The sequence below is a fragment of the Leptosomus discolor genome, chromosome 6, assembly GCF_034619465.1.
Source record: "Leptosomus discolor isolate bLepDis1 chromosome 6, bLepDis1.hap2, whole genome shotgun sequence".
In the NCBI taxonomy this organism is placed as follows: domain Eukaryota; kingdom Metazoa; phylum Chordata; class Aves; order Leptosomiformes; family Leptosomidae; genus Leptosomus; species Leptosomus discolor.
Genome location: NC_141396.1, coordinates 5849268 through 5865627, shown reverse-complemented (window position 1 = coordinate 5865627; position 16360 = coordinate 5849268). Strand labels below are relative to the sequence as shown.

The window sequence follows — 16360 nt, the reverse complement described above, 5'->3', positions numbered from 1 at the left end:
GGAATGTACTACAGTTAAGTCAAACTAATTCTGAACTTCATTTCGACAAAACAAACCTCTACAGAAATCAAATAACAATGCATATTTTTTTATGAATTTGGGGATGACAAAATGGAAACCTCTTAAAATATATGTGTCTGTGCCATATTCACAGCTAGAGACTCTGAGAGCACATGAAAATCCAAAAATAAAACTCACTAGAAACAAAAGCAAAGTTTTTCCTTCTCCCTAAACTATGGGAAATACAAACAGTGAAGTACCAACAGCAAAAAGTTGATTCAATTTTAAAGTTGATTCCATTTTAATCAGATTTTTTTTTTTTAATAACATGCTGTAAAGAGCAGGAGAAAAATTCATCCTAAAGCCCTCTAAAACCTCCCAAGAGTTCAGAATAAAAGTGTTTTTCTGCACACCAATCAGTAAAACCACTCAAACATGAGATTTCTGGGGCACAAGCTTTAAGCTGAGAGTCATTTAAAATGCTTCCTGGATGAGAAGTTGTTCTCACACTGTTTTCATATGAAAAGACGAGTCACAGCTAAGGGACAACCTCGTGGTACTCTGCCACCTCTGGAGTTCACTCCTCAGTAAGAGAGCCAAAGGCATGGCTATTAGGCAAATTAGACACTGGTCAAAGTACAGCTAAACTGGCTGCAAAAGGACTTTTAAAAAAAATATATATATTCGTGAAAAGTTGTGTTCATTTTTATAGTAAACAGCAGGGTTGTCTTACACATTCTTGGAAGATGTGTTGCGCTATAGCAGCTGCTCATAAAACACAGTAAATGAGGTAACATGCAGAACTTCATCTGAAACCAAACCATCTTTTGTTTCCCTGGATGATGACATTAAATAGGACAGAAATGGCTACCTGCACTAGAACTGTTCAAAGACTAACCTTTTTTTTTTTTTCCGCTGTTAAAATATAAATTCAATTAGTCACTTCCATGCTTAAACAGAACTGCCGCTGCTGAAATTGTGCTCTAGCGATAATTGCAATCCAGGAGTGATCTAATTATGTACAAGTCTCAGTGGCTGCATTCCCACGTTGCTTCCTACAACCCGGATTCACTACAATACAACTCATAAGCGAAAACCACATCGTTTTCATTCATTCTCCCTTAAGACTGCATGACTTTATATATGTTTAATGAGAATGGAGTTAGTCTATTAGTAAGCTTACTATAAAAATGCAAGTTTCTACCTACGGTTAAACACAAAAGAATAGAAAGGCACTTCAGCTGCATGTAAAAAAACAGCTGATGGGCTAAACTGTACAAGGGAAAGAACATTCTTTTAATTAAGGTACTGGATTAGGATTCAAGTACCAGCTTTACTTTTTGGCGCTGCCACCAGCTTCCTGTGTGACCCAGGGCAAGAAATTTCATCGCTCCAAAGCTCGGTTTTTCATCTATAAAATGGACAGTGACATTTGTTGGACTTGATTATCCTAAAGGTCTTTTCCAAGCAAAACGATTCTATGATTTCCTTCTCCCGGCCTCTCCACATTTCGGTTGTAAGCAATTACAGTGTGCTGGCACGTTGCCTTGGACAGTAAGTATCCGATATTAATTGAAGCCTCTGGGTAGTACTCCAATAAAAAGCTAAAATCGACTTGTCTCCCTTTCACAAGATCCTAACGGAGTTTTGTGTGGCCACCATTCGCCGCTACTGCAAGCGAACTCATTTGTATCCCTGAGCAAAGCCCTGCATGCAGCCTGCTTAAGTCCCTGTTTTGAAATGGAGGAGGAGCAGAGAGGAAAAGGCAGTCAACTGGGGCATCCCAAACATTTAAAAAATAACTCTGTCCAACACAGAATATCCTGGCCAACTCGAATGGACAATTCCCCGCTAACACTGTCAATGTGCACCAGTATCCCGTGCAATACAAAGGGGCTGCCAACGACTTGCTGCTTTTTTCTTCAGTATTTTCTACTCCCATTGTAAAAAATTCAGTGCAACGGTTTTGCCAAGTTTGTAAATTTGAATGAGACCATCTGAGCCGAGTTGCCTATTTTAAAGAGGGTTCTTGCAAGTAATTACAAGGTAAAAACGAGAATACTTCACACCTACATTCTGACTGAAAACTACTCAGCCCTGCTGGCTCCAGGCTCTTAATTGTCAAAAGAGTTCAAGGTTTGGAAAGTTATTGGCACCAAGTAATACTGGATATTCCTAACTAGCATTGTGTCATTATTTGGCACGATTTTTGCTGGGATACCTCCCAAATCTGTGACATAATCAGAGGGTTCTCTGCATTACACCATATAGTCAGATGCTCATGTTAGTGTAATACGTTACCATGTTTAATACCATTTGCTATTACTTACACTTAATCAGCTCTGGAACCAGTTAAACCATATAGGAAAAGCAATTTCAGAGGCTTTCGACTGACAGTTTTCCACACACAACTTGACCTAAAATTACAACCTGAAGTTTGTAAGAGTCGGTCTACATACGCAATTGCCTCTAAACAAACATCCATAACTCTCCACAACCCTGTGGGAACAGAAAATTCATAAGAAAACAGGAAAAAAAAAAAAAAAAAAGGCACAAAATTAACTTCTGTAGAACCGTCTTAACTAGAAAAACTGTCAGAGTTTCCCCTTCTGGCCAGCCTTAATTTACTGCTTCAGCAATTTTATACCCAACCTCCACAATTATTACAAGCTTTCAGCAACACAGAAACAGCTGAGCTCTCTAACATCAATCCTCCTTTTAGGTTAAAGCCCCAATGCCGTATCTCTTGGAAGACTCACAGTAAATTCAAAACAGGTATCTTAGGGTACGCATTTCCATACATCCATTTTCAAAGTAAACTAACAATTACACCCTTCAACTTATCAAATTAAATGCAAAAAGGAAGTAAAATGATTAAGCACACAGACCTCCGAACTGCAGGTTGTGACTTGCAAAAGTCACTTTTGGACTTCTGGTTTCATATCTCACAGGACCCAAGCATCAGAAAACGCTGAATATTCGCCCAGGGAAAATCTGGGCTCCTTTGGGTGCCATCAGCTGGGTACTCAGCACCCAAAATCACTAGTCACTTTGGAAAAACCTCATTATTTACTTTTCTGCCTCTCTATAGGAAAGGAACAGACATTTAAATAAATGACATAATCCTTATTACCATTCCATTCATTCATGCAGGTCACTATAATTTACTGCCAGGAAAATAAACTTCTGTATAATATCCCTCAATGTAAGACATTCAAAAGGCTCAAAGGGGGAGAGAGGTGAGAGGACTTCTGACAAATATTTGCCTAAGTGACCGCATCACCCATGAACACATTTGCTAGAAAAAAAACAGGTGAAGGAATTTACCATCAACGTGAAACATGCGATTGCACCTGGGGTGGGAAGGAGGAAAAGGAGCAGGGAACAAGGAAGGAAAGGGGAAATTTCAGACAGTTTTGTTTCAGCAAGGAAAACTCCCAATATTGCAAAACTGGTTTTTTCCTCCCATGTAGCCTACGAAAACACAGTTTTAAGCAAAACCAAAGTTGAGTCAATCTAGGCTCCCTACAGCGTTAAGAAAACAAACCAAAAAAATCCTCCAAAAATCCCACAACTCATCATCTCCTTACATTCTTCCCGGGCCAGGCTCTGTAAATCAGGCCCCATTCCCGGCGAGCCCACGCAAGCAGCCCGCACCCTCCGGCAAGGCGGTCAGCAGAGGACAGAGGCACGCAGAACACAATTTACTACCATCTCTGGCAGCCGTTGCTGCTGGACCCTCCATAAACTTTGTTTAAACAAGTGTTCAAACAAAAATGGCTTTGCCAGTTCCTCGGTTCACCTCAACAATACCCACAGCTCACTCTACCTAGGATGGCAAAATATTGCCAAGGCTATAAAAGTCCTCACTGCCTTCCGTGTTGACTACCTAAAACCAGATACAGATGAGTCGGGTGGTTCACAGACTGAAGACTTAAAGGTATTGGGGCTGGCTGTAGGGCTTCAGTCTGATGACAACTCCATCACAAAACTCTCTTTTTCCTCCTCTGCTCCATGAAGGCTAGCTCTCACTGGCATTTTTGTGGGGAATGTTTTCCTTTCTTTCTCCCTGAGAAGCTAGCACTCATTTCTTTTGGATTTGAGGGTTTCTGCAGATTTATGTGGTCTCAGACAAAATAAGACGCTACTTTTAAAGACCAAGGGATGCATTTTTATTCATGGGAAAACCAATCAAGAAATAGGGAAATGAAAGTTTTGTCACTGTTTTGATCATATAAACCCAAACTCACAGTAAGATTCTCCATAGAACATAAGCTGGGCTGTCAGTCACCAGCCAAAAATAGCTCACAATAATCAAATTAATTTTTTTCTTCCAATACCGATTGATCAAAAGTTTTATTCACGTAGCTTGTGACGCTGAGATCACCTCACAAGTCCGGGGAGAGCAAAGCCCATTCAAGACATACTTCAGAAACTGCAGCTCACATCACCAAAGGTACTACCAGCAGGTCCTCTTGGAACAGCCAAAGTGATTACTTTTGGACAGCAATGCCCTCAAAGTCAATAAAACTGCTCATACCCATCCAGGCTAATCAGAAAGAGTAGGGGTGAATAGAACTGGTTCCTGAGATTTCAAGACCTAATTTAGCTAAGTACTTAAATAAATATGTGTAAGCCTTATTAAAGTCAACAGGATTTGGGGATTATGAAGTTAACATTATTAAGCATGTGCTTAATAGTCCTGCTGAATCACAGCTTTGCTACTACTAAGAATTCAAGCAGCTTTTTACAATTTGTCCTCAGGTAAAACACTTCACAATTTTTGTCATCTGTTTCAGGGACTGCTCAGAGCCCACACAACAGGCTACGGTCAGATCTCTTATACTGCTGTGAACGCAAAGTACCCTTCCTGAAGCTCCAGATCTGTATTAGCTTCACAAAAGTCAGTATCTAGCTTTTCATTAAAAAAAAATAATCGTTTCAGCTATAACAGCAGCAACCTAAAGGATCACTTGACAGTTTTCATAACTGCAGTTACCAAAATTTGTGTCAGTTCAATTGTACAGGTAATAATGAAATTTTAATATTAATGATTAAAATTGCATCAGCATTTATTATTTGGTCATCATGGTAAGCTCGTAGGTGTATCACAGCAACAAGTATTCGCTTGCAGACATGGACAGTACACCTTTGCCAAGGCATGGGTAGATTAGTCCTACAGACACCAGTGAGACAGACGAACATATAAAGTTATGTAGCACTTGGTTATGTAGTGAAATCTTGTCTTTAAACTACTGTGAAATCATCTTCAAAACCAATGCAAAATGTATATCAGCTTATTTTAAATGTTTTAACAGAGAAACTCATTAATTAAAAACATTGTCTTACACATGACCAAGTTTTACTTACCAACAACGTCGAGATGGTATGTGTGATTGATGGATCCGTACTGGTTTTCCACTATGCACGTATAATTTCCTTTGTCAGACGGGACCACGCTCTCCATGATGAGACTCCAGTGCTGGTTGCGGACCTGGTGGGTTGTAACCAGAGAGGCTGGGACCTTCAGCAGCATAGTTTCACCCTTTCCCCCTCCAAAAGCACTGCTTCCTGAACAGTTAACCTTTTGTAACCCACATTTAAACGTCTCTTCTGTGCTCCTTTGAAGGTTCTGGACACTGAAATACTTCATTCACGCCTGATCTGGTACAGCACGGCTGCAGCAGTGAAAGCTTTCATGCATTCTGCTATGAATTTACCCCATCTCCAAGCTGAGCACTGCAGACATCGATGCACACTCAGTCCTACCAGGCTTACGAGGATGGTGCCAATTAGCAGCCATTGTCTTCCCAGGCTTACCTCTCAAGCCACTCTAAAGCAAAGTCACACCCTCAGGATATTCCCCACCTGTTTCCAAAATCATCTGACAATATTAACTACCCACCAGCAACACGGGATGGATTTAATCCCCTAACATCTGTGTCTCTACTTCTCCAATAGTTCAATTACACAGCCTGTGTTTTGGAGAAACAAAGTACAGAAGGGTAATGTTGGGGATCCCTCCCACCAACACACAGAGTGGCCACGTCTCTTGCTGCCCTGGGGTACCATAAGAAAGAAATGAAGATGCTGCCTCATGAAAAAATACCTGAAGAAAACCCTCATGGAAACAGAGCATAAGGATATATTTTTACTTCACAGAATCCTTCTCGGATGAAATGTATTAAAGGTGCTGATTCTGTTCCCATTTGAACTCAAAAGGAGCGTTGGCATTGATCTTGCAGAAAGTAGGATCCAGCCCAATACTGGAAGGATATAGAGTCATCCGGTACACATATACATTTCTTGCATCATAACCTGGCTCCCAAAATGACCTTTTGCTGGCTATCCACTAATCCCTTGTTTTAGCACTACATTTTTGACAAAGCGCTCAAAGATCTTAACAGCGTGTAGCTGTAACATACAACTTTTAAATCTCAAAGTACATATTTTAGCAAATGGAACAAAAATACAATCTGGTACAGTCATTTTAATCAGCCAAATGGAAAGTAGTAATTCAGTGTAGTACACCAGAAAAATTTATGGACCATTCAGTGACACTTCCAGTAACTATACATTCTTAAAAGATCATTACAACCATAGGTCTGAAATCCTGCTTTGTGCCTGACTGTTGCGTAGGTCCTTATCCATCAGGAAAAGGCTGTGCAGGGCCACGTCCCTGGTGCCAAGAGCTGTAGCCCTCACACTTGCTGGAGGTAAAAACGCCTTCAGTTCAAAGCTTGGACAAAAAGAGTCTTCTCTGTAAGGGGCTCCTGACTTTCCCAGTCCCCCCAGCTAGTAATTACCTCATGAGGTAGTTACTACTATTACTAATAGTAATATTAGCTAACCACTGGCTACGTGGGCTTTGAAAAACAAAGAAAATGTAGACAAGACTTCATCAGCAGGTGAAGGGCACGGATGTTAACCAAATGTCATGGGAATGTGTGATGTGACCCCAAAACCTCCAGCCCAAACTTACAGCTGCCCTCCCCAGCCCACCATCTTGATAGTATACATCAAAACTATATATTGATTTTTTTTTTTTTCACACTATGAATGGCTAAAGAACAAGTTTATAAAGCTAGAAAGAGTTTATCAGGGTTATTTTATTGTCTTGTTATTCTGCTAAGCAACCTTGAAAGTCAAAGTTTGGGTCAGGAAGAATTACTATCATAAAACACTGGCAAATAATGAGTACAACAGCCACATATTTTGAATAGTTTACTTTTTTATAAGCTATTTCAGGGGAGACTTGGTCAAAGTGACCTGAACTTTTTGCCATTACAAGTTACATCACACTTCTCAAAATCAGAGCAAGTGTTTTTTAACCTATTTGACTGCAAAACAGGAAGAACAGATCATGGTTCTGCAGAAGTTAAAACAAAACAAAAATCGGTAACAAGCTGTAAGTAATTAATTTGATAGGAAAACACAAGAGATTGTTTAGCATTCAATAAGAAAACATAACTAACTTACAGCCACAAGTGGATATACTGGATGGCAATATTAAAAAGTATTTGTGCAATTTCCCTTCTTGTAACTCCAATAAGAAGAGATAATATCTTCATAATAAAACAACAGCTTAAGCCTCTTCAGCTTAAGCTAAACAACTGCTGTAGAGGCCCAAAGCATTTATGACACATCGTCACATAACTGGATTTATGTCATGGATCTGGATTCAACTAGATTCAGCTTGCTGGCTTAGTGCTTTCTGGTTACAAGTGCAACATTGCAAAGCCCAGAAAAACTCTCCTTTGCTGGGAATGATGGCATCTTCTGAGGAAGACTCCCAAATTGAACCTTTCACTCTCAGGCACGCTGCAGTCCTGCCACGTCCCTGCAACCACGCAGTTCGCAAGGCCCTGATGGTACAGGCTTTGTTAACGTGGTCTTTTTAAGTAGCACTCCCTACCTAGTGCCAACAAAGCCCGTCTTTGGAGAGCAAAACTGGTGCCATTACTGACAACCAGCACCAACATCACACCAGTTTATGTAAAAGCAGGTTTCAAAAGAGGTTCAAAGCAGTCCTCCTGCAGTGCACAGGTCTTACACCAGCCTTCTGCACACAGATGAACTACAACAGTGATATTCATTTTTGGGGACAAAAAAACCCAAACCAAACAACAAAGCAAAACCCCACCCCTGTGACTGAAGTTGCAAATAGATGGTCTCTTTGGTAATGCAGGTTAAAGCCATTAGCTCCCTCCTGGTTGCTCACTAGGGCCCTTCTAACTGAAGACACCAGCGCTACAGCTCTCCAAATATTCCCTAATAAATTTCCCTGGGTAGTAATGGCTGGTCCATTTAAGCTGTTTAAATAGATGGCTTGAGCTCGTCTGGCAGACAGAACATATTAGGAAGCTCATGTGAACTAATCCACTCGGAAAAAACACAAGGGCAGCAACAAGCCACTGAAAGGGGGAGCGTCCTCACCAGGCACATGGGGTCCAGCAAAGGACAAGTGTCCACAGCCAGAGACCCATCAGTCGTAGAAAACCTATCCAGATCTCCAACCCGACTAGCTCCTTGCCAGCTATTATCCTGTTATTTCTACTATTCTATTCTGTGAAGCCCTAATTCGTATCAAGTTCTTCCAAAACCCCAGAGAATATCCACACAGTCCCACCCACTCCTCCTCTTGGTCTTCTGGATATCCCTTCCAATTTGTCATTGACTTTTTTTGACATAGGGAAATTCAGGGAACCACAGCACTCCAAGCATCCCAAATCACAGCTTGACCCTTCAGATACTTTGTCGACACAGTTTAATAATTGCTTTTGCCCTCTTTTTTTTTTTTTTATTGCTTTGCAATACTGATTTTCATGTTTTATCTGTGCTTCATACCCAAAATTATTATTTTAATGAGATAAATACAATCTCGATATGGGTTTTTTTCTGACCAGGTATAGACACTTCTAGCAAATTCCCAAAGTGCTTTTTTTTTGCCATCTTCTCCATCAAATTTTTAACCAATTCTTCCAGTCTCTCCAAACAATTTGATTTTTACATTTTTATATTTAAATTTTTATGCATATTTAAATTTTTAAATATCAAATGCATGCAATTGTACCCTTAATATATAGCTTGGAAGTGGGAAACCTAAACTGGAATCAAAATGCCAAGAAATATTGGTCAGAAATCTAGGAAAGGGCAAGGAATGTCATAGAAACGTTTTGCTTTCGGAGTATCATAGAAAAAATTGTGGACGGTTCTGTTTAATTGTAAAGTATGTGTCTTCAGTGAAAAGATACATCATGAAAAGTTGTCACTTACTGTAAAAAATGGTAAAAAGGAGTCAATTTTAAATGAATTTCAAAAGAAAGATGGATTAGAAACCAAAATACGATTCCCCACAAAATCAGCACAGTTCAGACATATGCTGGTACTGCTCAGGTAGAGAACCAAGTGCAGAACATCCATGCAAAAGCCAAAGGCTTTTACAGTTCCTATAGAGTCAGAACTCTTTCTTTACTCTGTATTTCCCTGGCTGAATTTAAATGTGTATAAGACAACAGTAGTGATGAAGCTTATCAAAACACCTATGTGAAAACACACACCTGTTAATACTTAAACAGCAACAGCTGATAGAAGTAAATTTGCTTTCCGGGTGGTGTACAGAAAAGTAAAGGCTCCTGTGGTGTCTCATAGAGGATTTAGATTATTCACTCAAAGAAATTATAAAATGCCTTTAAATGCACAAGCGAGAGCTGTCATCACTTTAGAGACAGGTAAAAAAAATATCCAAAAGGATTTAGACACTGAATAACTGATCCCCTTCTCCTTGCCATAGGAACTTTGTGAATACCTTGAAAAATCATAAAAAGGTTTGATTTTTAAATTCCCCACCCAGAATTAGTCACAGTAGAGGTATTTAGCTCTGGAAGCTATCTTGGCCAGCACATACACCCTTCTGCTAGCCTGCCTGAGTGCAAATTGACTCAGGACATTCCCCAGTCAGAGGGACAAAGTGTTACAGGTCACTATCTGATTGCGATAAAGAGAATACAAAGAAGAGGTTTCTCAGCTCAAGGCAGCGGGAGAGAGGTGGCTGGAGGATTACTGGAAAGCTTTACGTTTTCCTTCCTTTTGCTTTGTTCTTAAAGTCTTCAAGGGATGATTGCCTCTTCCAAAAGGGATGGATGGTGTTACATCAACTGGTGACGGCAGATATGGCCAAGTTTCATTCAAGCTATTCTAGTTGCTTAAAGTATTATAAAGATCTCCAGCAGAAATGCTTCACATATAGCGATGCCCAGATTCAAGACAAGCTAGTACGTAAGAATTATCATGAGTTGCTGTGATACCTGGCTGAACACAGAAAGACTCCTTCGTTATGTGCTTGTTGGTATAGAGGTGTCAAGAAAATACAACTCCCTCTTATTCCGGAATAATTTTAAGGATGCTCACAGTGCCCTTATCCTGCCCCTCTAACAAGAAGAGGACACAGCCTCCAGGAGCTCTGGAGGCCTCATTCTTTAACTGAAAACAAGCTCCCATCTTAGAAAGATGGTTATTCAAAACACTGACAGAATCTAGAACATACATAGATTTGGTAAGCAGAATAACCATGATAAGCAAATGCTACCAAATCATTTAAAGTTTCATGTATTTCTCAGCAACAAGAAAGTCTAAAATCCACAGCAGTGTCCCCTCTTTTTTGCCTTTAGACTAAAGAGATGTGAGAAGTTATGATTTAGAATTATAGGTACATACTTCACTTATCCAGCTGGCTTTAGAAATATGCATCTGTGGTTTCTTCCCAGAGTACGTAGGAAATTGTATACATTTAATATACATGAGCAAAAATTTAATTTGTGCCACTTAATGGGCATAAGTCTAAATGAGCTCACCCAGATCCCTAACGCAGGCTACCAGTGGCAGCACAGAGCCCCACATGGGCTGATTTACCCTGCCAAAGACCACCCTCGCAAACCAGAGAACAGGTATCTCCATCCTGCCTTGCAAGGCACTCATTTTCCTTCAGTTTTCAAGAGTGATATCTGCATTTCCCCTTCATGAGAGGTAAAGTGTTCAAATAATGCCTCAGTTTGTACCGAAACAGTTTCTGTTACTTTCCAACACAGGATTAGTTTGGTTGTTTTTTTTTAATTGGCGCTTTTTTTTTTGTTTTACAAAAAAGCACTGAGAAAGGTGAAAATCACTGAATTGTAGCCAATTCGTTAACACTCCATAGCATTATGAACGGCGGAAGGTGTTGCCAGGTGTACTCTCATAAGCAACAGTAATTTATGGTGTAAGCAAACATAGATGGAAAAGTCTACTTAGATAATTAGTGTTCATGCAGGGAGTTTTCTGGGCTTCGCTCTCTGCTAACACAAATGTTGGAAAAGTTGACACTTTCTGCAGTAAATCTAGCTAGAGAGGAAAGGAGACTATGGCTTGTCCTCCTCTGCACTGGAAAACGTATTTTTTTTGTACCAAGCAGGGTCTGAGTCAACAGCACACGAAGCAACATATACCCTGGCTCCATCAGGGCATCGCAAACCATGGCACCCCAAAAATACTGCAATAGCTGGGGTAAGGCAGCGGCGCAGTACCAGGGGAGGCAGCCCCCAGGGCTTGCTCTTGAGCTCACTGTGTCGTCTGGAAAAGTCAGTTAATTTCCGTCTTAATTACCATTACAAACTGCTCTGAGATCCTCCGCAGAAGTTCTAGGCTGGGGCTTACAACCCTGACACAAGCTGACTAACTCGGAAACTTCTCAGCTTTGGAGAGAAGTCGCTGAGGTGTCGGGTACGTGAGGAAGCCGCCGACAGAAGGTCTGCAGAAGAGGTTAAGGAAACTCAGAAACGCAGGGCAGGATGGCACGAGTAGTGCTTGAACAGCAATTTGCCAGCAAAGTCACACACTCCCATTCCCTGTGAGGAGCACGATAAGGTGACCGAATCCTGACTTCTGACCTCACCTAGGCAGATACCGGGAGGTTAAAGGTCCGTGCACTAACCCGCAGAGCTAGCTGGCCTCCCTAAAACTCTCTCTTAATCAGTAACCACCAACTTAGAATGAAACATCTAATCTGAAGCTGTTTAAAATTCAAACAAACCCTTGTAAGTAATTGTTGTTACTTTCCCTCAAATTCTGCTTCCCATTTCAGTTTCACAGACCATAAACTCTATAGAAAATAATAACTTTTGACTTCCAACCCTTCCTTTATTAAACTGCCTACAATCACCAGAGTGGATGGTCATGTTTTTAACAATGCAGCTGAAAATTAACAGAGCAAAATAGTCTTGCTCTGCTTTGCAAAGTCAGTCTATAGTTTTCCAAGTAAGTCTCTATAAATAATCCTTAGCTGCTCTGCTAAGCTCAAATTTGAGGGAAAAAAAATAAATAAATCTAGAATTAGTGCTCAGTAACTGCCAAAGAAACCACCCACCCTTCCTCATAAGAAAACAATTACTTTTTTTTTGCTTCTACATTTCATCCAAGGCCACTAAAAGATTTTCTCTTGATTTCAGCAAGTTCGTTTCGGGTTTTTTTTTTTTTTTTTACAGCCTTGGTCAAGAACAGAAATCACATCATGAGGTCTTACCTTATATCCGCCAATACGATGCTCTTGTTTAAACTCCTTCCCATTTTTCAGCCACCGCATGGTCGGTGTTGGGTTTCCCATGGCCGGACAACGAAACTTGACGGTGTTCGCCGCTGGCACCGCGTGTAGCCTCTTCTCCATTTTGTCCGTATGTGTCCAATAGGGTGCCCCTGTTTCAAAGAGATACATCCAGAAATATGAGTACTGGGAAACCGAGCTCCCTTTCCAGCCCCTTTGACAGACGTAAAGCGCTGCACAGATTCGTTTTAAGCGTGGTTTAGGAAGATGACATGACTGGAAATCGTACGTCGCAAGTCTTGACCAGAGTTTTGCAAAAGGCTCAGTCTGCAGCTTTGAGTATATAATTTACAAAATTCCAGTAACTAACCACAGATATCCTTCGTTTTGTGTACATCAAGTAAGTCAGAGGGATCAAGTTTTCAGCAGACTCAAATGATCAGATGCTTTTGACCTCAAGTTGAGTTACTGTGAGTGCTCAGCAAACTGAATTCTTGGACTTCGGCTGTGAAGCCAGACAGACCAAGTTGTAAGTCCTGTTGGAAGCATCAGCCTTAACCTTTCTTCATCTGTTAGACGGCGGATAAACATACCTACCTGCCTCGCAGCGTGCTAAAACACACGATGGCAAGGTGAACTGTGCTGTTAATGTCATAGAAACCACTAAAATACCTTCACAAACTGAATATGTTCTGAAATCTTAACCAAAGAGTAAAAAACCGAGTGAGTAAATGCGGATCAACAAAACTCAGCAAGAGCATTGATCATTTTGCCGGGATTTCCCACTCTCATGAGCCTGTCGAAGCCCAAATGTTCAGTGATGTCCAACACCACGGCACATAGCAAGAGTGTCTCTCTCGGCCTGTATTCACCAAAGTGATCATTTTTCCCGGCTCCTGGCAAGGCTCTCCTGGCTCTCACTCCTTGCCATGTCCTGGCCCAGCCTGTGCCCACAGGAAAAGCGCAAGGAAAACCCCTCTCTTCCTCCAGGTTCTCAATCATTTGTCACACACCAGAACAAAACATATAACTACCCATCTGGTTTTACCCTCCAAGAAGTAAATTCGGATAGACATCCATAGACAAGGTTATCCCATGCTTGGGATCCATGCACCGCTGTGGTTACACTGCACAGCATCTTCATGGCACCGCTTCAGTTGTTTCACCGCAACAGTTTTTAAAAAGTTAAAGATTCAAGATCTGTTTAATAGTAGGAAACATTAATTTCTTTTACAATGGAGTTTTCCTGAAGCAAATCAGATTAGTGTGGAATTTTTAGGACTAGAGGGGTCCAGAAAAATAACCCTATTTCTCTTAGCCCTGTTTCATTTCCTTCATTAGCAGCCTAACACTCCACTATAAATAAACTCTTCCGTTCCTCAAATATTTATAGCAGTTCTTACAATCACTGCAGACTCAGAAATCCTGTTACCCCCCTCTCTAAATAAAAATACAGCTGGATAGAAAATACAGGAATAAATCCTTTAACAACGTCTTTCTCAGTATAAAGAGAACATTCTAAAAGCAAGTCTTATAATGACGCTAAGAACGATAAGCCTTTTTTTTCCCCCCCGAAGTGGCAATTAGTGTTAAAATTAATGAAGTAGAAAAGCAAAGCAAATTTGTGCATGTAGTCAAAACAGAAAGTCAGGTAACTATTGAAAATTTAACTGCAGCACTAAGAAATTGTTACACAGACTAAAGTGTCTTAGGGATACAGGGAAAATCGCTGTTATTATTTGCTGAAACCAGGATCACAACAGAAGACTTTAAACAAAGCCAACCACAGGAATTAACTACTACATGCAAAGACCAAATCACGTTACAAGTATACTAGGAAAAGGCAGAATTACATGTTGGTACTGATATATTAAAAGGATATTTTCTCTGGACCAGTACACAACTTCCACGAGGAGACCGGTACTGGGCTGTACCCATAATCCCCACAAAGTGAAAATAAACTGTGGCAGGTCAAAGCCAATCGACCACCCAAACCAGTTATATTGGTATCTCAGACAGAGCGCCTAGATTTGAAGATTTGACCCCAAATGGGCAATGCTGACGCAGCAACTTTGCAGCCAGCATAGTCGCTTATCACATCCTTCTCAAGCACACAGAGCATAAAAAGCCTGGACACAGTCGCTGGCAAGCACAACCGCTGAACCACAGGCTCCACAGCTCGCCCGTGGCAATGCACTGCAGCACACAGGCTGGATGGACCAAGCTCTGGAGAAGCTCCCATCAGGGTGCAGCCCAGGACCAGGTCATCTGAGTTGGCCAGGATCCAGCCACCAACAGCTTCCCAAACAAGGCTGCTTCACGCAGCCAGGTTTCTACCCGCATTATAATGCAGCTCATCCTGTGGTTTTCTCGTATATAACCCCCCTTTTCATCAACCTTCACCCTTTAAAAAACTCTGCTCCTGGAAGAGAATAGGACTTGCACGCAACAAATGCACAGGGAGGGAAAACTTTGCTCTATGGAAGACGTGGGAGCAGAGAAGAGGCCAGGAGGATGCAGGCAGGAACAAAGAGACGCAGCTCCGTTCTGTGCCACGGAGAGACGGGAAAAGGAAACTCCCCGGGCTGGGAGAAAGGACTCAGCTTGGAGATCCTGCTCTCGCACAACCTTCAGCATATGCTCCTGAATTACAGGGGAGCGTGGAGAAAAACAGGCGGACATCACGTGTCGAAAACATCATCTGAAAACACTCCACAACATCCTACCATTTTTCACTGGGCAGCAGCAACGTATATTGGCAGCTCCTCAGGATGTTTAAGGGCAAAGAGAAAAAGGCAGCAACATCCACAAACCACTCGCCTTCATTTTGTACTTTCCTACAGCGGCTGGTCCAATTAACACACAGCATTTCTCTTTATAGATTAAATAAGCTAAAAGCACCTTTTACTGCTTCTATTTGTTTTGAGAGGAAAAACATCCAGATTCACTAAAACCAGTAATGCACGTAGTTAACGAGTATGTGCCGAGCCCTCTTACAGACCATGTCCATCGCATCCCATCTTTGCTAAGAGGACAGGTGGAAGCAGGTAGCACCACTGCTAAAAGTTCACAGTAACAACAGGGCAGACTCCAGCACGTAGCAGTAATGAGCAGCAGGGGAACGGGTGGGAATTCCTGATTGCTTTTAGAGCTCTCATTAGTGAAGAAAATATCCTGCTGACCCACACTGCACTCCACTGCAAATACATTACATCTAATCAGGCAAATCTCCTGCATGTGAAATTGAAATTAGGCAGCCCAGGGGACCACTTCACTTCAGGACTCCTCAATTTTTATTTGGACTTATCTAATACAAAGAAATACAAAAGTAGTCAACTCCAAGCCTGCCTGACAAGCACCTCAAGCAGGCAATAGTGCGCCCGAAATGACCACATCAAACCCCCCCAAGGTTTTCAGTACTATTGTATTTGACCTTTAATTAAAAAACACTTCTAGGCAACATCCAATTTTTGCTGCTCCCTTGAGTGGGTTCCACTCTACAGGATTTGATGAATTTGAACCTTGTTTTATCCTTTCTGAAATTCTTCAAGGCATGAAAGGAACAGCATGTGGATTACATTTAGATACTTTTTGTTCTTGGTGCCAACTTACCATTGCTTGGCCCAGAAGAAATTTTTTAAAGGGTGGTAAGGAAAAAAAAAAAAAAAGTCATAAAGCTTCCAGTCACCTGACCAGAATTCAAGGCAGAACAGCAGCATCTTCAGGGCTACCCAGGGGTCTCCAGAATAAATTACTGTTGGTGGACCTCAATGCAACCGTCATGAC

The 16360-nt window shown here is 41.3% G+C and overlaps 1 protein-coding gene across 1 annotated transcript in view; it reads right to left on the bottom strand.

Annotated features, from left to right (window-relative positions):
- FGFR2 (fibroblast growth factor receptor 2) overlaps positions 1–16360 on the bottom strand; it is an 82877-nt gene that overhangs the window by 43931 nt on the left and 22586 nt on the right. Inside the window, 2 exon segments of the mRNA XM_086466719.1 lie at positions 5371–5494; positions 12557–12726. Of these exon segments, the coding sequence (XP_086322845.1) occupies positions 5371–5494; positions 12557–12726 (294 nt within the window).